Source organism: Rhinopithecus roxellana, chromosome 10, assembly GCF_007565055.1.
Source record: "Rhinopithecus roxellana isolate Shanxi Qingling chromosome 10, ASM756505v1, whole genome shotgun sequence".
In the NCBI taxonomy this organism is placed as follows: domain Eukaryota; kingdom Metazoa; phylum Chordata; class Mammalia; order Primates; family Cercopithecidae; genus Rhinopithecus; species Rhinopithecus roxellana.
In genome coordinates, this window is record NC_044558.1 from 11191437 (window position 1) to 11214129 (window position 22693).

Sequence of the window (22693 nt, forward strand, 5' to 3'; positions counted from 1 at the left end):
TATTTTATTTCCAGTGCATGGTGTCTTTATTTAGAAAACAGACTGCATCAAACAGGTTAATTATTGCTTTCTTGTTCTGTATATTCACATTCTCCACTTGAAAAAGCACATAGTCAAATCTATCTTCATCCATTCTGTTGACGAGGGTAAGCAAAAAAGTAACCCCACTGGTTACTTCAAAAGAACCTAAGGGGGAAAAACACAACTTATTTAAATACTAGATATTAAAAGTCTCTATAACCAGGATAAGAAAAAATAAAAAGAAAATAAAGACAGAAAATCAACTAACATGACAATAAAACATTCTAAATTGATTAGACTACCAAAAATCACAACCAGCTTTGTGTTATTACCATTCTTTGTCTCGGTGAGCTCAGCTAAAAAAGGTACACTCTGATTCTGACTTAGAAGACATTTAATGTTCTTATCATTAAAAAATAAAAGCTAAACCTATTACTGTTTTATAAGAACAATCTTATTTCCCAAATTTGACTTTCTTTCAGGAAAAACTATTCTAACTCCCTGGAAATTGTTTTCTCTAGTGAGTGAATAGTCATAAGTTCAATTTATAGGTCCATAATATTTTCTACTTAATTAAGATGTTGACACCAAAACAGCCAAAACGTTTTTCCTTTTTTAATCTGTATAAGTTTTGTGATCTATTTTAGACAGCTTATTTAGTTAATATATTTTCCCAAAGTTTTCTTTTTTGTTTTTTCTAGAGATAGGGTCTTGCTTTGCTACCTAGGCTGGCCTCAACTGATCCTCCCATCTTGGCCTCTCAAAATGCTGGGATTACAGACAAGAGCCATGGTGCTCAGCCTCCCAGGAATTAAACTGCACAATAGAAATAACATATTTTACAAAAAACAAAAAACAAAACAAAACAACCCCATTTCAGACACTGAATATTCGTAACTTTAAAAATATAATTGTGCCAGGCACGGTGCCTCATGCCTGTAATCCCAGCACTCTGGGAGGCTGAGGCGGGCGGATAGCGCGGTCAGAAGTTCGAGACCAGCCTGACCAACATGGTGAAACCCTGTCTGTAGTAAAAATACAAAAACTAACCAGGCGTGATGGTGCGCGCCTGTAATCCCAGCTATTCAGGAGGCTTAGGCAGGAGAATCGCTTGAACCCAGGAGGCGGAGTTTGCAGTGAGCCAAGATCGCACCACTACACTCCAGCCTGGGCGACAGAGCAAGACTGTCTCAAAAAAACAAACAAACAAACAAACAACAACAACAAAATATATATATATATATAAAATATATTTTTTATAATTACATATATTATATTTTATCATTATATATTATATATTTTTATAATTATATATTATATATATAAAAAATCACAAAGATGTTCCGTACTATTACTCTTTAGCAATCCTGTAATACAGACAATTATGCTTCATTTTAGTCAGAAAAATCGTACCAAGAGAAAAAATCTAACGAAAATTCCTTGTAGCATACACAAAATAAAACAAAATTATTGCGTCAATATGCCTAGACAAACAAAATTCAAGTTAAATGCTCTCTCGTGTTCCAGGTTAACTTTACAATAAATTACAGAAAAAAAAACAATTTTTGATTTAGATTAAAACTCAAGTTTAGGCCGGGCGCGGTGGCTCAAGCCTGTAATCCCAGCACTTTGGGAGGCCGAGACGGGCGGATCACGAGGTCAGGAGATCGAGACCATCCTGGCTAATACGGTGAAACCCCGTCTCTACTAAAAAATACAAAAAACTAGCCGGGCGACGAGGCGGGCGCCTGTAGTCCCAGCTACTGGGGAGGCTGAGACAGGAGAATGGCGTGAATCCGGGAGGCGGAGCTTGCAGTGAGCTGAGAGCTGGCCACTGCACTGCAGCCTGGGCGGCAGAGCAAGACTCCCTCTCAAAAAAAAAAAAAAAAAAAAAAACTCAAGTTTATCACTTTCAGTTCTACAGCATTAACATTTTTATATAGTAATCAAAATTACTGTTCTGTCACCTAGGCTCGAGTACAGTGGAGAAAGAGTGAGACCCCATCTCAGGCTGGGGGCGGTGGCTCAAGCCTATAATCCCAGCACTTTGGGAGGCCGAGACAGGCAGATCACGAGGTCAGGAGATCGAGACCATCCTGGCTAACACAGTGAAACCCCGTCTCTACTAAAAAATACAAAAAACTAGCCGGGCGTGGTGGCGGGCGCCTGTAGTCCCAGCTACTAGGGAGGCTGAGGCAGGAGAATGGCGTGAACCTGGAGGCAGAGCTTGCAGTGAGCTGAGATCCGGCCACTGCACTCCAGCCTGGGTGAGAGAGCGAGACTCCGTCTCAAAAAAAAAAAAAAAAAAATAAATAAATAAATAATAAAAAACTAGCTGGGTGAGGTGGCGGGCACTTATAGTCCCAGCCACTCAGGAGCTGAGGCAGGAGAATGGCGTAAATCCGGGAGGCAGAGCTTGCAATGAGCTGAGATCTGGCCACTGCAGTCCAGTCTGGGTGACAGAGCGAGACTCCGTCTCAAAAAAAAAAAAAAAAAAAAAAGAGTGAGACCCCGTCTCAAAGAAAAAAAAAAAAAGCTGAAATAAGGTAAGAACCATATGTCTTTCATTTCTGTCCAACTGATCTTGCCAGAAACAACAGATACTATAGTTAAAATAAATAAGTAGTTGGGTGAATAAACAGGTCTGCATCTTATTATAAATTTAAATTCTTTAATTCGAGAGAACTTCAAAGTATCACTTAATTTCTATTCAGTCTAGTCAAATTCTAATGAAGAATGCAAATGAAAAGTGGGGAGTGAGGGAGGAAGAGAAAGACAGACATATACACTCTCTTAGGAAAAACAGGCAGGCAGAGATGGAAAATGGCAGCATCGGATAATTAAAATTCAGGACTGAATGTGAAAGAAAGCAGCTTACAAACAGACTTGGGTAAGGGAAAGGCACAAAGACAGGGAGAGAGAGAAGAACACGGGAAAAGCCCAGCCAGATAAGCAAGAGAGAAAGGCGAACAGCCAGGGTGGAACTGATGGCAGGGTGGAACATGGCACAGTGACAAAGAAATGGGTCTTGACCTAGAGACAGCCAGTTGGAAGAGATCACTCCACTCCCAGTAATTTTTTTCCAATTATACTCTTTTGTTATTTCCCAAGGCTCCCACTAAAAAGGGAAGAATCTTTACTTTTTATTTATTTCTTTTGAGATGGAGTTTTGTTCTTGTCACCTAGGCTGGAGTGCAGTGATGTGATCTCCGCTCACTGCAACCTCTGCTTCCTGGGTTTCAAGCTATTCTTCTACCTCAGCCTCCCGAGTAGCTGGAATTACAGGTGCCTGCCACCACGCCCAGCTAATTTTTGTATTTTTAGTAGATATGGGGTTTCTCCATGTTGGCCAGGCTAGTTTTGAACTCCTGACCTCAGATGATCCACTCACCTCAGTCTCCCAAAGTGTTAGGATTACAGGCGTGAGCCATGGTGTGTGGCCAGAACCTTTTATTTGTATAAAATGATTAACAATGCATATTTTATATATCTTGCAAATTAAAAAAATTCAGATTTACTGTCAGCATAATTTTTCCATGAAGGTCACATATACCAACATACTGAGAAGAAAATCCTAATTTTACATACTATTAGTTATTATTCAAAGTAAAGAATGACAGTATACCAGTGAGGTCAAATTCAAAGTAAGGCAAGGACCTACAGGCATTTATGATTACATGCCATAGTACCAAATCATGTAATTTATATAACATGGCTATCAGACTAAAAACACATTCTTAAAGATAACTTACCACTTAGAGTCAAAATGCAGGAATCTTAGTCTTGTTTCCATTTTTGTCCCCCTTGCTTCACTTGGTATGTCATGCTCTATCTCTTCTCCTATGCAGACTTTAAGTCAGTAGCCATCAATCTGAAGAATTCCTTCCTCTGCTGCCACCTACCAGTTTAGTTCTCTGCTGCAGCAGAAGGGTATATAGAAAAAGTTCTTGCTTACCATTCAGATTAAATAGAAAAAAATTCCTTTGTTTAACATTTCATATTTCTGCACATACACCAACTTTTTAATGTTTCTCTAAGACCTTCCCTTCAAAAATAAAAAACAAAAATTTCAATCACAGAAAATAAAACACTGTACGATCAATGTTCATGCTAAGCTGGGAAAATTTACAAAAAAAGTAGAAAGAAAGTGGAAAGATTTAGCCACTCAGCAGCTGCCACCTCAAGAAGCCATTTTCTTATGTTTCCTTTTTTACCTACCCCTACAATCTATGAACAAATACTATAACTTAAAATTTTAAGTAGGCAGTCTACAACTCCTACAAATTTTAAGTTCCGAGACTACCCAAAGAACTGTGGAAGATGCAGCAATATAAAAGTTTTTCAAAGTAATTCTAGAAACTAAGGGTGTTAGGTGCTTTACCTGCTTGAGTTTTCAATGTTCTGGACTGCTTATTGCCCAATGGCTCTGAATACATTAAAACACGAACACATACGCCACCTACATTTAAAATAGGGTAGCATTTGTATGCCCATATAAGCAGTGGGTATTTTTTTTTGCAAAAGAGTAATAAATTCATTAAGTCTTTTAAAAAGGACTGACCATAAATGCACATTTCCTCAAACTGTATACGTACATAAAAGAATTAGGGGAAAAGGGAAGACAGAATGACAAATGTAATAGCAGTTGTAGAACTGGGGATTAACACAGCATAAACATCTTCTGTTTGTTCAAATCCTGAGATTCATTTCTCTTCCCATTCTTTTTGTCATCTAGGTCTATGTTTCAAATTTATTCTAATTAGCTATTAAGGGACAGTCTCTAGTAATGAACTAGAAATAGCAGTAATGGCTTGTTTCTGTTCCACCCTCCCACTGCCTTCATCAAGATAAAAATACGCAGTTTTGCCAACTTTAAAAAATCAGGAAATAAAACAAACACTGACATAAACACCAAAGACTAGTCAACAGTGGCACTGAAGTGACATTGCTTCTACTTTCTCATTCCTTCCCCCAATCTCAAACCCCACCCTTTGACCTCTGTATATGGGATGAGCCTGAGCAGGAGAGTTGGTGATGTCAGGACTGCGCCGTTCCCACGGATGCTCCTAGAGGCCTGCTGTGCTTCTGGGAACTGAGGCACAGGGATGTCTGTCTGACTGAAACCTAAAACAACAACAGTTCACCCCACCCCTCATGTTCCCAAACCCCACAATAGCACCCAGGTATATATGCTATATAAGGCTCACCTAGTAAGTTTGAATATGGTAAAATCTAAAAGCGAGATCATTCTTAGCAAGTCAGTGGTATTCAAACAGGCAGCTGACCGGAGGTTGTTTAACTCTCCATGCCTAATACAATCACATAGTCTGTATGCTCTAATGTTACTAATGTTAGCCATCCTTATCAGCAAGAGAACAAGGCTCTCCTGAATGAGCCTTTTTTTTTTTTTTTGGTATACGTCACATTCTTGCATGAGTACAGCTGGGATCCCTCTGTTAGTAAATTCCAATTAAACAGATAAATATTTTTGTCTTAAGATGCTTAAAGGGAATGACTGCCCTTATAAGAGTCAACTGAAGCACAGAACAGCTTAATCACTTATCACGTCTTCCTTTAGCTACAAGAAATAGCATTACAAGCCAAGAATTCCTATTCACTAACTAGTGACTTGCTGGATGTATAGCCTCTTTGGATAGTATGTCTAAAGCCACAGGATGAAATTATGCAGAAGTGTATCTTGAAAAGGCCCTGATTACTTCCACTAAAATTCTACCTATTAGAAAGATGATAATATCCAAAATAATAAAAGTTCAGAGCTAAAACTCTAGGAAGTATAGGAGAAAGGAAGAAAGGGTAGGTAGACTGGGGTAAAGAGAGAGGACAGGATAGTTTAATTTACTACTTAACAGAATGGACAAGGTGTAGTCCTATCCCTGACATTTTATGTCCTTGGTTAACGTGCTTAGCCATGTTGTGCTTCAGAAATGTCCTCCTATCTGTCCAAACCTGTAATTTTTGAAGGTTTAAACCATGATTTTCTGATCATCTCAAACTGCTTACATCTCCTTGTTAGAACTAGTATCTTAGAAATGCCAAAATGATTAGTTCTGAAATCACATTGCTCCTAAAAGAACTAAATTTTTTTGTATTATCTTTGTCTTACTATTCCCTTTCACTTTTATAATGTCACAGAAAGAGAAGCACTAAGGTAAAATGAATGCTATGTTGAGTTTTTACCATATATATAACCTAGAACCTAATTTTACCTTTCAAAACTCTAGTTTTCCATACCTGTCAACTCCTAATTGATGTCTTTATACTGTGAGCTCACTGTGTATTCGGAACACCAACCCCTGAAAAAGCTTAAGCCAGAGTAGCACAATGGAAGAAACAAACAAACCCAAAACAAAAACAAAGCCAAAAAAGTCACACTCTGAAATACTTAATTATAGATATATATGCAAGAAATGGAGTCATCTAAATGGATAAAATTCCCAAGAACGTCTTGGGCATATCATAACCAAGTCAAACTTTACCCCCAAAAGCTCTTCTTTAATCATATTACTCGCTAGATATGTTTATGCATTATTTTTAAGTGAGAATTATGACAAACCCATGGTTACTTTTTGAAGGACATAAAGGAATAAGTTTTAAAAAAAGAAAGTTAGCCTAGTGATGGAAAGAAAGGAGAAAGAGTCAAATTACCTGCAGGCAGACTGGGGCTGTGCCTGAATCCAAACCGGTGCATTTACCATTCATTACACAGCTGCATTATTGGGGGAAGGGGAGTTTAGAAGGGCACTGACCCCGAAAGTTCTCAATACTTCTCACTCATCATCAGGAAGGGGGAAGAAGGAAAGTTTTTTCTCTGGGTATTTTTTTGTTTGTTTGTATTTGTTTTTTTGGCTCCTGAAAAGGCTGGTAAAGAACAGTAACAGTGCAAGCAGTTAGAATATTTCTTTAAAAACAATGTAAAAAATGCAAAACATTAAGGATTTTCAAAGGCCAAACTTTCGTTAATACAGAAAGAATTTTCACTAGAGTTAGGCAGCCACCCCAAAACAGCATGGCAAAATGGCATTGGTATAAAGGAAATAAAATACCACACAAAAATCCAAAACAAAACTAAAAACATTTCAAATTAAACCTGGAAGACTAGAAGATTCCAACAGCAGATTTCTGTCCACTACTGAAACATTCCAAAATCCAAGCTCCAAAGGTGCCTAAATGTATTTTAAATGAAATTTTGTTTTCTTTTTTTAAGAAAAGAAAAAAAAAAAAAAAAAAAAAAAGAAAGCAAGCAAGCAGTCAGTGAACCTGGTTATAAATCCTGCAATATATTACATTTTTAAAAATCCTAGTACAACAAAAACAAATCTTAAATAAAATTAAACAAACAAACAAATAAAAACAGTAGCAGCAGTGGTTACCTGTCTGAGCACCTACATTTTCTTAGGAGGGGATCGTGTCTCACCAGCCAAATAGCCCATAAACCTTCTCAAAAAAAGTGAGCCAGGAGAAAAGTATAACACAAGATTTGATTTCACAATGTCTCTAAGCCCCACAAACCCCAAACTGGGGATTCACTGAATGAAGCAAATTTGCTTCTCCATTGCTTTCTTCTTGAGAAAAAGATGATTTTCAAAGTCAATGCCTTCAATACCTTCTCAAAGTCTGATAATGTGCTTGATGAATGCCAAGTCTCTTGTTGGGTTTTTCTACTGTTCCAGGGTAGTTTTCTTATTGATAACATATACAGAAAGATTTCAATGTTCATTGGAGAAAAGCCAGCAGAAATGACCAATCAATTATAGGCACCAAAAAAGAAAAAAACTATTAAAAATTTTAAATAGAAGAGTTCATACTTATATGTTTAGATATATAAAGTCCAGTTTTCATCATGGGTGACATAAAACAATATCAGAAATAATTATTTTTGAAATACAATTTAGAATTACAATTTTAACAATATGCAAAAAATTTACAATAATTCAGATTTTATCATTACACATATTTGATATACACATTTTATCTCTCATAATAGCAATGAAGATTATACAACAGTTATTAAACAATTATGAAAATAAATTTAACTTTCACCTAAATATCTGCTGCTGTTTCCTTAGGGGAGTTCCAGAATGATTTGCTCTTATTATTTACCTTAATCTTGAAGGAATTCAAGAAGATATCCATGTTTTTAAAATCTAAGATAATTACTGCTCTTTTCATTCTAACATGTGAGTGTATGTTTTAATATCATGTGAATGCATAACAGTGAATAAAACTAATGAACTAATTTCACATATTTCCTATAATATAGTTGGTTAATTTGATATAAGTTAAAAAAAGACTAACTACATTTTTCCTGATGCCTTACCCCACCAACACAAACATGACCTTTTCATTGAATAAAGAGGTTGTTTTAAATGTATTCATCTACATACTTGTGATATGTAACTATTCAAAGTGTATTGTCATAATACACATGGCAACCAGATGGTCTCTACATGAACATATGAATGATAATTTAATTAAGCAGTTCTTTCTTCCTCATTTATTTCTCTATACCAAATAGTATGCATCCTCCACAGTATGGTCTTTCAGCGAAAGAAGTACCAAGTATTTCTTTCTGTTAATGAGTCAGAGGTACTAATATATGTATGTGAGTCCCCCAGTTACTCTGTGCAAGGTAAGTTCTTTTAAATGCAATTAGAATATCCTAAGATAAATTACAAACTCCTCTTATGTATCCTTTTCTCTGAGGTGAAATGAGACACTGAACAGATGAGAGGTACTATTCTATTCATCAACAATCAACCTTTCACTCAATTTTAATATTATTTAATTCTACGGAAAAAACAAATTTTATTACATTCCTTTTTAAAACGGGGGAAAAACTGTACAAGTAAGCATGATCAAACCTCTGTTATAGCTGGTTAATACTGATATTTTATTATTGCCTCGAAGTCTCTCTAGTAGTGTCCAAGAAATTATGTTTAAGGTCCATCTGAAGGAAAATAGCACTGGAGAGGCAAGAAAGGCTTGGGTAAAGGCTTCAGAGGATTTGTAGGGAGATGGAAAACTTGCTGTTTAAAAAATTACGTTGGGCTCTGCAGCATCTCCATTTCTTAACATACCATCCAAACCCATCAATGGGATTAGTTTTACCCATGTTTTAAAGGCTCATATTATATGCAGTTTGGGGGCTTTTATAAATTCTGAAAGTAAAGGAATATAAAGAGTGGACAGTATTGAAGGCTTAAGAGTAGGGCTATAAGAGACTCAATACTACTAAATAAGTCCCCAAACAAAAACATCCAACCCACCCCCAATCCCAAATCCTATATGTAAAAAGAGAAAATGCATCGCCAGAAGCATTAAAGAAAAGCATGTAGCCTTGAATAAACTGTACACTGAACAGGCTAGAAACAAAAGGAAAAAAACAAACAACGTACATATACACAAAAAGGCCTAAAAAAGCATCTATTCACCCTATGTTTTAAGGTGAATACCTCTACCCCAGTGGAGTCTACTTATGAAAACAACTCATCTGTTTTTTAAAGTCATAAACTCTGTTTCCCATCATGCTCCATTTTCTAAATTATCCTTTTTGATTAGTTGATGTAAACAAAAAGCAAAACACATACACATGCATGCGTGCACACACATACATATATACTCCCTCGTAAAATGTGAAAAATGCAAATATATAACGCTGGCATTCGAAATCACTTCAGCTGTATACTTAGAACTCATAGGCTCTTGATTTGCCCCCAAAAATATTTTTCCTTGTCCTTATTTAAATGCCCAACCACCAAAAGAAAAAGGGAAAAAATAAAAGGCTTTAAATGTACACGTTTCAAGTCAGTGTCTTGTTAACAAAAAAGGTAGCATTTTCTTCACTTTGGCCATTGTTAAAGATGCAGGCATAGAGCAGGAAATGTTAGACTAGCATGTATTAAAAAAAAAAAAAAAGCAACATTAACAGAGCACATCTTCCAAAAAAGACTAAAACACTAACAAATACAAGTCAATGCACATATTTTAAACTAGTGTAATTTTATCTACATTGAATAAATGTTATTTTGTATACCAGACATTGCAATACTGTTCATTTCCATTTCATCATGCAAACATGCCAATTTTGTCATTAAGAAGTCTTTATTGGGTTATAGTCACTTTGACCCTCCCACCAAATTAAGGGGGAAAAAACAAAAATAAGAAATCCCAGTAAAAGAGCCCCTCGAGATTTCATAAACTACAAACGAAAGCTGCTAGTTAATAAGGAAATGGCAGAATTTTCAGAGCTGTATAATACAAAAATTCCTGTAATTTAAGCAGATGTTTTCCTCAATGACAAATCTTCCAACACAATGTGAAGTTATGCTACTCGGATATTTGTAGCAAACCTTGTTTTTTTTTTTTTTTTTGTACAAAAACAAAACCAAGGGACCATGAAAAAAAAAAGTATTTGTTCCTCATGGCCTATGAGTATACAAATTTTTTAGCAATTTAAAAGGGTAACTATGAGAGCCTGACATTTTTCTATACCCCACCTATTCTGCCTCTCTATTTGTAGGATTTGTAAATGAAAGTTACATCTTACGAGCAGAGGTCTCATCTATCTCCCACTCTCTCCAACTAATCCTACTAATTTTCTCTCATCTTCCTGAGCATCCTCCATGAACAGCATTGCAAGTTGGTTTCAAAAATAGAAAAGAAAAAAGAAAGAAAGTTTTACAAGTGTTTTGTTGGTTAATTACCAGTGGAGTCAGTCCACCAGTAGTTTGATTTCATTGGCTAGCAGCTGGTTCATGTTGAACAGGCCCCCTGGGAGCTTGGTGAGCAGCTCTCGCTCCGTGCTTTCAGGGTCGCTGTCAACAGAGCTGGAACTTGCACTCATGTTGTCAACAGCAGTGCTGGCTGGGGGACCCAGCTCCGGCTCACTAGTCTCACTGGCAGTGGACACCACGGAGAGCAGGGACATACGCCGGGTGAGCCGGCCAGAGGGTAGAAGGGAGGCGGCATAGTCTGCTATGATACCAGCTACATCTAGATTACAAGCCTTATCAAAGGCGATGAAACCTACATTTGCATTGGCCTCACAGACGCAGAAGGAGCCGTCATCTTTCATCAACAGGTCAATGCCACATACATCCATCCCCAGGATATTAGACACCTGGATAGCTAGCTGCTTCCCTTGTTCACTCAATGAGCACATCATCCCCACACCACCTGGCAAGAGAAACAAGACAGGAAATTAACAAAATCATGAACTTTTGAAATAAAATTAAAGTTGGCCTCCAAAGCTAAGCCTCTCTTCTAAATTAATAGTGAAAATAAAGGTGCTATTCTAGTGTAAAATTAGGACTTCTAAGTCTAGATTTCCTTAATTAGGAATCTTCTCCCTATCCAGTCTCCTAGGAATTGATGATTTCATAAGTTGTCAATATTTTTCCCAAGTCTATCTTACTTGCAATAATATAAACCAAGTATAAGGAAGTTCAGCATGAATACAATTAGACTTTACAGATGGCAAAAGTATTATTGGTTTTCAATTTATAAAAATAATAAAAATGCATAACAGAACCGAGGATGGGATAAGATCTGGAAAGGTGGTGACCTGAACACAGCTCTCTTCCTCTACAGCCCCCCACTTCACTCTAGCTGTCATTTCAAAGCCAAAAAGCTTCTGGGTCATAAGGTAGCTGGCTGGATTTAAATGAAGTCTTTGGTCTTGCCAAAAGGAAGGAAGAGAAAGGAAGTAGAACTTGATTTTCTCACTTGGAGATCAACTTCACAAAGTTCTGAATTAAGGACAGGAAGGCAAAGAACTTTAAGAAGAGCTAGGCTCCAAGAGCTCTGTGTATCCATAGGAGTGAGGATGACAACATAACGTGAGTTTGCCTGTAGTGTTTGACCCCAGTAAGGCCAGAAGTAGCTAGACAGGTGAGCTGGATCCTCCCTACCACTGAGGCTGTAGGAATAAAGGAGTCAAGGAAACAAAAGACTTCTTTTAGGTACTTCCGTAGAAGCATGCCCCATGACTTAGATGATTCTGCTTCACAGCACTTGTAAGACTGAGGCCATGTAGAATACTACAAATAACCCAAGCTGAGTGAGCCCTGATGTAAGAACAAAACAATAATAATCCATCTATGACTTTAATGAAAGAAATAAGAGCTCTTTAAGGAGATTCAAGTTCAGTACAAAAAGACTTTCTGAAGTTAAAACAAAAACACGATTACTCAACCAAAAAATCCAATAGAGAAACTCAAAGAGAATACAGTCGCTTTTGAGAGTTGACTTAGAAAATCAAGGAATATGCAAAGCATAGCTAAAAATGTGAGGTGAAATCATAAAAGATAAAGGATTTGGGCCAGCTGTGATGGCTCACACCTGTAATCCCAATACTTTGGGAGGCTGAGGTGGATCACTTGAGGTCAGGAGTTCAAGATCAGCCTGGCCAACATGGTGAAACCTCATCTCTACTAAAAATACAAAAATTAGCCAGGTGTGGTGGCATGTACCTGTAGTCCCAGCTACTCGGGAAGCTGAGGTACAAGAATCGCTTGAACCTGGGAGGCAGAAGTTGCTGTGAGCCAAGATTATGCCACTGCACTCCAGCCTGGGCAACAGAATGAGACTCCATCTCAAAAAAAAAAAAAAAAGAAAAAGAAAAAGAAAAAAAAAAGAAAACTGGAGAACTGAGTCAGAAAAATACTCCTCAGGACAGAAACAGATGGAGGAGAGGCAACAATTAATGAAGAAAATTTCCAGAAAACTGTATAAGGAATAAATTTAGTCTGCTGACTAAAACAGTTAAAATCCAGGTTAAACAGATAAGAAAAGACACAAATATATCTACAAAATCCCAATAAAATTTGAGCGCTACTAAAAATATTTACAAAGAATAAATTACCCACAAACAAAAAAAATTAGAGTAGATTTGGACATTAAACTGCAACAATATAATCTTAAAGGTGGTAGAATTGAAGCTAGACTCTTACAATATAAGAATTATATCTCAGACAAAGTATTATTCTTCTTTCAGGGAGAAAGAAAGACGTGTGATATTCTGATCTAAATTATATATTGCTTTTTGTCCACGGTTCCTGGCATATAACTCCAACAGCCCTTGTTATAGTCTTCTGTTATAATGTTGGGGCACTGTAGGCCTTATAAAATATAATCTAACCTTCCCCTGTTCTCCTTTCACCTACCCCACAGCAGGACTCTAATCTTTCACAGCCTTTCTGATTGTTGGTCATAAGACTTCATTCCAGGCCTGCCCCATACCCTGGAGGAAAGAATGTGGCACAGAGAGGCCAAGAAGAATCTGAACAGACAAGCCTTGCTGGGTTTCCCTACTCAGTCTACTAGTGTTAGATCATACCCTTTTGGTTCAATTACATTTTTACATGGTTTGGATATCAAAAAGGGCAAGGTTCAGAAAGCTTCTGGATAGTGGAACACAGAGGTTCCTGAAGGGTGGCACGCCCTGGGAGGGCATGGAAGCTTCATATCCTTTCTCCCATACCTTGCCCTATGCATCTCTTCTCCTGTATCCTTTGAAATATCCTTTATGATATACAGGTAAACACAATGTAAATGTTCCTTGAGTTCTGTGAGCTGCTGTAGCAAATTAATCAAACCTAAGCAGAAAGTCAAGGGAACCCCAACTTGAAGCCAGTTGGTCAGAAGTTCTATAGGTCTGGACTTGCAACTGGTGTCTGAAGGGGGTGAGGTGGGGAGTGGGGGACAGTCTTGGTGACTCTTGGTGACTGAGCCCTCGACCTGTCAGATCTGATGGTATCTCCAAATAAGAGAAATCCCTCACATGTGGTCAAATAAGTGTTCTGTGTGAATTGTTTCTGAATGAGAGAATAGAAAAAGCACTTCGAGTGTATTTTTTGTATTAACAGAATATGTGAGGGTATCTATGACTCTGATAGCCTACCAGGAAAAATAATCAGGAAATGATACTAACATACTAGTAAATGGCTAACAGAGATCTCAAGATATGGGAAGATGAATATGAGGAGTAAACCATGGTGAGTACTTTGCAATACAGGTATAATTCATTTTAAGTAGATAAAGACAGACTGCCTGGGAATGGATAAAATGCCATATAAGGGTTCATGAAACAGAAGAGACATACAGTAAAACAAATTCCAAACAGACTTGAACTAAAACTACTAGATGATTTCAGCAAAACTGGAACGTAAGGTCAACAAGACTAGGGATTTTTGTCTGTTGTGTTCACTACTATATACAAAATACTACTACAAGAGGCCAGGGGTGGTGGCTCATGCCTGTAATCCCAGCACTACGGGAGGCCAAGGAGAGTGGATCACCTGAGGTCAGGAGTTCGAGACCAGGCTGGCCAACATGGTGAAACCCCGTCTGTACTAAAAATACAAAAATTAGCTGGGTATGGTGGTGGGTGCCTGTAATGCCACCTATGTGGGAGGCCAAGGTGGGAGAATTGCTTAAATCCAGAAAGCAGAGGTGGCAGTGAGCCGAGATCACACCATTGTACTCCGGCCTGGGCAACAAGAGCAAAATTCCACCTCAAAAATAAATAAATAAATAAATTACAGCTACAGCAGTACTTGACACTTTGGAGGTACTTGAAACTACTCAATAAATGAACGAATCAAGAGGAAGGAGTAGGAAGGAAATAAAATTGTTCTAATATTCCCATTGGAGGGGACAGGGAACAAGGAATGCCTGGGGAAAGTAAAGGTATTCCAAATACTTCATTATTATTATGATGGTACAGTGAAGTAGTAAATAAAGTATCAAGGAAAATGATCTTCTCAAGTAACTGTAGAGACTGTGTCTGATTATGAGCATAAGAAAATAGAAGGTAACCATTAATGGAATGCAAAACCCTCGCTGATCTCCCAAATAAACTGGGTTTGGTGGCAGGAGCGAAAATAAAATGGTACCTTACAAACCAGCAAAAATCAGAAAAGAAAAAAGAATAAGGAACAATTTGAGTTAAATAATAAACACAAAATAAGATGGAAGAAATAAAATGAAGTATATTAGTAACTATACAAAAAATGGACCAAATCTTCCATTAAAAGATGGAAACTAGTCCGATTTGAATAAAAAACAAAACTTAGCTATATACTGCTTATAGAAAACATAGGCAAAATAAACTTACTTCACATCTTTATTTCTCCTGACTATACATCCATATATACATTTTTTCCTTAACAATCATGCTGGTCACACACCAAAAACAACTTAATGAAATTAAAAAAAAATGTTACAGGCCACATTCTCTGACAATATTAGTAAGTCAAGAAAATCAGAAGGTAATGGGGTAATGGTAAAGGCAGCCAAAAGAATATTAACTACTGAGGCTGCAAAATTGATCCTTTGGATCAAAGAAATCACAAAGAAAAATGAGAACCATCTGTAAATAAAAGAGAAAGATGCTTCATATTAATACCTTCCAACACTGTGAAAGTTCTCCAGAGGAAGATGTTTAACATGAAATGCCTTCATTTTGAAACAAAAAACTAAATGTTCTAGCCAAAGAAACTAGGAAGACAGATAAAATGAAAACAAAAAGTAAAATGAATACAACAGAAAGACAGAATTTTTTAAAAATACAAAGGCTATTTTGGTAAGATTAAGAAAGACAAGAAAGAGAATCACACACAAAGCAGAGATTAAAAGCAGCATATGCAAATATCTCACAAAACTCTTTGGCAAAAAATTGGAAACCGAAAAGAAATGGATCATTTATTTCCAAAACCGCCCCAGAAGTGGCAAACTTTAACAGGGCAATTATTACAGAAGGGTTTCAGAAGGTGATAAAAACTATTACTACGAAAGGAACTAGGACGAGAAAGGTTCACAGCTCAGTTTTGTTTAGCTATCCTTTATTCCAGTGTTGTTACTTTACCAATATGGAATGCCCTAGGGAAAGACTGAAAACTCCTCAATACATTAAATAAAGCCAGCATAACTTTAATATCAAAAGTGATCAAGTTTTTAAAAAATAATAATATGGGCCAATCTTACTCATAAAAATAGATGAAAACATTCTAGGGCAACCCCCTTTGGGTCCCCTCCCTTTGTTGGAAGCTCTGTTTTCACTCTATTAGATCTTGCAACTGCATTCTCTTGTGGTCTGTGTTTGTTATGGCTCGAGCTGAGCTTTCGCTCGCCGTCCACTACTGCTGTTTGCCGCCATCCCAGACCCGCTGTTGACTTCCACCCCTCTGGATCCGGCAGGGTGTCCGCTGTGCTCGTGATCCAGCAAGACACCCATTGCTACTCCCAACAGGGCCAAAGGCTTGCCATTGTTCCTTCACAGCTAAGTGCCCAGGTTCGTCCTAATCAAGCCGAACACTAGTTGCTGAGTTCCACAGTTCTCTTCCGTGACCCACGGCTTCTAAAGGAGCTATAATACTCAAAGCATGGTCCAAGAATGTGGCTCCTCGGAAATATTGATGCTCCATCGTACAGGAGTTTTTCTAAAGGAAACCCCATTTTCACCACCCACACCCATTTGCCCTTGCACTTCAAGCCATACATTTCAATCCCTGTATCTTTAACCTCCTTGTTAAGTTTGTCTCTTCCAGAATCAAAGCTGTAAAACTACAAATGGTTCTTCAAATGGAGCCCCAAATGCAGTCCATGATTAAGATCTACTGTGGACCCCTGGACCAGCCTGCTAGCCCATGCTCCGATGTTAATGACATCAAAGGCACCCCTCCAGAGGAAATCTCAACTGCACGACCCCTATTACACCCCAATTCAGCAGGAAGCAGTTAAAAGTGGTCATCGGCCAACCTCCCCAACAGCACTTGAGTTTTTTGCTGTTGTGAGGGGGACTGAGAGACAGGACTACCTGGATTTCCTAGGCCGACTAAGAATTCCTAAGCCTAGCTGGGAAGGTGACCACACCCACGTTTAAACACTGGTTTGTAACTCAGCTCACACCCGACCAATCAAGTAGTAAAAAGGGCTCACTAAAATACAAATTAGGCTAAAGCAGGAGGTAAAGAAATAGTCAAATCATCTATCGCCTGAGAGCACAGGGGGAGGGACAATGATCGGGATATAAACCCAGGCATTCGAGAAGGGAGCGACAACCCCTTTTGGTCCCTTTCCATTTTATGGGAGCTCTGTTTTTATTCTATTACATCTTGCAACTGCAAATAATAATAATAATAATAATAATAATAAATCTAAATAAAAATAAAAAAAAAAACAAATTCAGTAATTTTTGAAAGAACAGTAAGCTATCCAAAGGTGGTTTATTTTAAAAATGCAAAGGGCAATTTTTAATTGCCTCCACCTCTCCCTCTTGTCTCAACCACCTGTGTTAACTGGGTTTACAGGCATGTGCCAGCATGCCAAGCTAATTTTTGTATTTTTTTGTAGAGATACAGTTTTGCCGTGTTGCCCAGGCTGCTCTTGAACTCCTGAGCTCAAGGCCCACCTTGGCCTCCCAAAGAGATGGGATTACTGGCATGAGCCACTGCACCCGGCCAGAAAAATTATTTTTAACCTAAAATGTATCAACATAATCCATCACACCAAGAAATTAAAGGTCTTAAGGACCCTCATTAGGATAGCTAAATAAAACTGAGCTGTGAACCTTTCTGGTCCTAAATTAAAGATGCCAAGATGGCACAGGATAAAATCTGACAATCATCCCTCCTAAAACCTCTAACACAATCTCTAATAGAATCAACCTCCTTAAATATAATATCCTAAATAGCAAAACACTAAACCTATTTCAGAGGAAATCAGAAACTAGACAGAAATCACTGCAATCCTTATTGCTTAACACTATACTGGAGGTTCTAAAGCAGTGGTTCTCAACTGGGGAGAATCTGGAAATTGTATGGTGGCATTTCTGAGATCTGGGGTGGACATACTGGCATTTAGTAGTCATTGGTCAGAAATGCTATGCAAAAGACAAAATCTGCCCAATTTAAAAGTAAGCAAATATAATGAAGAGCAATACATATACAAGTAAATACAAATGATCAAATAAACTATGAAAAGATTCTCTCATCGTTCATGGTGAGAAAAATACAAAGTAAAATAGCCATAAGATAGCAAGTAATTCTCATCTGATGGGGAAAAAAAAAATTACAAGTTGAAATGCAAAAAGTTATGGGCTTTTCAAAAAGTAATCTGGGCCAGGCGCGGTGGCTCACACCTGTAATCCCAACACTTTGGGAGGCCGAGGCGGGCGGATCACGAGGTCAGGAGATCGAGACCATCCTGACTAACACGGTGAAACACCGTCTTGACAAAAAATACAAAAAATTAGCCAGGCATGGTTGCAGGCGCCTATAGTTCCAGCTACTCAGGAGGGTGAGGCAGGAGAATGGCGTGAGGCAGGAGAATGGCGTGAACCTGGGAGGCGGATTCCAAAAAAAAAAGTAATCTGATTATTTATTTAGAGACAGAGTCTTGCTGTGTTGCCCAGGCTAGAGTGCAGTGGCATGACCTCAGCTCACTGCAACCTCCACCTCCCGGGTTCAAGTGATTCTCCTGCCTCAGCCTCCTGAGTAGCTGGGACTACAAGTGCCTGCCACAATGCCCGGCTTATTTTTGTATTTTTAGTAGAGATGGGGTTTCACCATGTTGCCCATTGGTCTCAAACTCCTGACCTCAAGCGATCCTCCCACCTCAGCCTCCCAAAGTGCTGGGATTATGGCGTGAGTCACTGTGCCTGGCCATAAATTTTTTTAAATATGTATTTTGTTACAGCAATTCCAACCTTGATGAGACTTATCAAGACAAAAGCACCAGTATATAAAACAAAGCGTATTCACAAGGATGTTTATAGTATTATTGCTCACAATAGTAAAACAATGAACACAAACTGCAATTCAATTCTGACAAACAAGGTAGAGAGGCTCTTGCTCTATCAGATATCTACACATAGTACCAAAAGAATAAAGACTGGTATTCATAGAGAAAAAGCACGATACAATAGACTAAGTGACCTTGCAATAGACCCATGCACACGTGGAAATTAAATACATTACAAATTAGTAATAAACAGACTATTCAGTAAGTAGCATTCAGACAACCAGTTACCCATTTTGAAAAAAGAAAACAGGATCTCTTTCATCACGCTGAACAGCAAAATCAATTTCAGGTAGATTAATGTCCTAAACATGGAAAAGCTTTTTTTTTTTTTGAGACGGAGTCTGGCTCTGTCATCCAAGCTGGAGTGCAGTGGCCGGATCTCAGCTCACTGCAAGCTCCGCCTCCCGGGTTTATACCATTCTCCTGCCTCAGCCTCCGGAGTAGCTGGGACTACAGGCGCCCGCCACCTCGCCCGGCTAGTTTTTTTTGTATTTTTAGTAGAGACGGGGTTTCACCGTGTTAGCCAGGATGGTCTCGATCTGCTGACCTCGTGATCCGCCCGTCTCGGCCTCCCAAAGTGCTGGGATTACAGGCTTGAGCCACCGCGCCCGGCCGGAAAAGCTTTTAGAAGACTGTATTCAAGAACTGAACATGACCAAAGGGTGGAGAAGAATTTCTTCAATTTAAAAATAGTAGAGAACGTAAAGAAATAGATGAATATCCTTGACATTAAAAGTTACAATTTTTGTCCATCAAAATCTGTAATCAAAAAAAGAAGAAATACCACAGACTGGGATGAAAATACTGTACTTATAATTCATATAACTGACAAAAGAATTTGAAGTCAGATTAGATAAATCTGGCCAGGTACAGTGGCTCACACCTATAATCACTGGACTCTGGGAGGCTGAGATGGGAGGATCGCCTGAAGCCACGAGTTCAAGACTAGCCTGGGCAACACAGCGAGACCTCATCTCTATAAAAAATAAAATATTTTTATAAAGAAAAAAAGAAAGAGCCTGTAGATCAACACAAAAAAGGAAAAAAAAATCTCAATTAAAAAAAGACACAAAGGACCTGCACAGGCAATTCATAGATGACATATTGGAATATGCACTTAAAAAAGTGAACAGATGCATAACCTCAACAGTGAGAGATAAATTAAAATAATGACATGACATAATTCACATTATTTTGGCAAAAGGCTTAATGTCTACCGACCTCACAGGTTGGCAAGAAGGTGGCACTACATGAAACAGTATTTGATGAGGAGAAATCCTAAGGTAGTATACTCACTTTGGAGAATCATTTGGCAATATCTAGTAGAGCTGAAGTTACTGTAATACACTACAACACAGAAATCCCACTTCTGGGTAAATGGGCTAACCCAGAAATACTCTTGACGATGTATCTAAGGATGAAGTTTTATAACACAAAATAATAACCAGTTTAGGAATATAGACAGAAGCACTGAAAGTACATTATAGGAAAGATAAATACCAAGTTCAGGATGTGGGGAAGAGAGAAGAAAATGATCAGAGAGAGTAAACATAACTATATTGACGGCTTATTTCTAAAGCTGGTTAATGGGTGCAAAGGAATCCTTTATACCTCTTTGTAAGCCTCACGGATCTCAAAACAACCTTGTTTGTTTTTTTTTGAGTCAGGGTCTTGCTGTGTCGCCCAGGCCAGAATGCAGCCTCCCAAGTGGCTGGGACCAGAGATGTGAATCATCACGTCTGGCTTAATTAATTTATTTTTTGTAGATATGGGGTCTCTCTACATTGTTCAGACTGGTCTCAAACCTCAGGGCTCAAGCCATTCTCTTGCCTTGGCATCCCAACGTGTTGAGTGGGGGATTACAGGACTGAGTCACAGCACCCGACCTCAAAACAAACTTAATAAAAAACGATTTACTTCTTAATATAAAACTAAGTTACTTTCTAAAGTTCTTTTTGCTTAAAGTATGAAGAGTAACTATTAATTAAATCTCAACGTAGTAAGGTAAAGGTGACCCAGAAAAGAAAAGATGCCATTTAGCTCTCTTCTAGCTAGTCAGCATGATGTGTTATAATGAAAAATTAAAATGAGACATGAAGAGCTAATTCAAGGAGGCAGAAGTCATTTTTCAAGAATAGAAAGTAGGCTGGGCACGGTGGCTCACACCTGGTGGCTCCCAGCAATTTGGGAGGCTGAGGTGAGTGGATCACTTGAGGCCAGGAGTTCAAGACCAGCCTGGGCAACATGGCGAAACCCCATCTCTACTGAAAATACAAAAATTAGCCCAGCATGGGGGTGCACACCTGTAGTCCCAGCTACTCAGGAGGCTGAGGCATGAGAATTGCTTGAACCTGGGAGGCAGAGGTTGCAGTGAGCCGAGATCACACCACTATACTCCAGCCTGGGTGGCAGAGCAAGATTCCATCAGAAAGAAGAAAATAGAAAGTAAAATTAATATAACCAATATCTTTCAAATCTTCACTGTGTTCTTACTCTATCATGTATTCTGAATAAGCCACCATATTGAATTTCATGCTTATCAATATTTCACCTTTAGTTTTACTAAATGTCTGTATTTCCAACACTGTATTGTTTAGTTTTGCATATATTTAAATTTTATATAAATGAAATACATGTATTCTCTTCTTTGACTTGCCTTTTTAGATGAACATTATGTTTCTGAGATTCATCCATGTGGTTATAGATCTCAGAGAGATAAGTAGGGATGATATCACCTAGGGCCTGGTAGCCAGGGCAAGAACTTAAGATTTTTCTGGGAATGCAACTGGGGAGCTATTGGAGGAATTTTGTTTGTTTTTGTTTTTGAGACAGGCTGGAGTGTAGTGGTATGATCGTATGATCATGGCTCACTGTAGCCTCGACCTCCCAGGCTCAAGCAATCTTTCTGCCTTAGCTTCCTGAGTAGCTGGGACCACATGTGCATGCCACCATGCCCAGCTAATTTTTTTTTTTTTTTTTCTTTTTGAGACAGTCTCACTCTGTCGCCCAGGCTAGAGTACAGTGGGGCAATCTTGACTCACTGTAACCTCTGCCTCCTGGTTCAAGAGATTCTCATGCCTCGGCCTCCCGAGTAGCTGGGACTAAACAGGCATGTGCCACTGCACCTGGTTAACTTTATATTTTTAGTAGAGATGGGGTTTCACCATATTAGCCAGGCTAGTCTTGAACTCGTGGCCTCAAGTGATCCATCCACCTTGGCCTATTAAAGTGCTGGAATTACAGGTTTGGGCCACCAAGCCTGGCCCCAGATAATTTATTTTTATATTTTGTAGAGATAGGGTCTTCCCCTCTATTACCCAGGCTAGTTTTGAACCTTGAGCTCAGGATGATCTTCCTGCCTCAGCCTCTCAAAGTGTTGGGATTACTAGTGTGAGCCATGGTGCCTGGCCCTATTAGAGGATTCTGAGCAAAAGTTGATTTGACTTGCAATGTAAAAGCATCCGTCATACCACTGTGGTGTTAGGAAGAGATTAGGAGGGAAGAGTAGAAGCAAGAGGACCCCTTAAGGGGCTACTATAGGTAATCCAAATAAGAAGACGGTATCAGCAGTGGAGATGGTAAAAAATGGTCAGATTTGGAAACATTCTGAGAGTAGAGATTTCAAAGGGTTCCTGACAATTTGAATATGAGGTATAAGAGAAGAGAAGGACCAGGATGTCTCTAAGGATTTGGGTCTAAATCAGAAAAACAGAGCTGTCATTAAGCAAGAGAGACAGGCTAGAAGTGGTGGCTCTCATCTATCATCCCACAAGTTTAGAAGGCCAACGCATGAGGATTGCTTGAGCCCAGGAGTTTGAAACCAGCCTGAGCAACATAGGGAGACCATATC

The 22693-nt window shown here is 38.5% G+C and overlaps 1 protein-coding gene across 14 annotated transcripts in view; it reads right to left on the bottom strand.

The window, feature by feature from the left end:
• Positions 1-22693, bottom strand: part of RIMKLB (ribosomal modification protein rimK like family member B) — a 93135-nt gene continuing 70442 nt past the window's right edge. For 3 of the 14 annotated variants that reach the window (XR_004059643.1, XR_004059645.1, XR_004059644.1), the window contains 4 exons: positions 11072-11217; positions 6688-6900; positions 3774-3938; positions 1-186 (listed from right to left, as the gene is read on the bottom strand). Coding sequence is in view for 1 of the 14 variants with exons in the window: in XM_010376711.2 (XP_010375013.1) it covers positions 10754-11217 (464 nt within the window). In the remaining 13 variants the exon portion in view is untranslated. The other 11 variants (XR_004059639.1, XR_004059636.1, XR_004059640.1 and 8 more) reach the window with 8 other exon arrangements.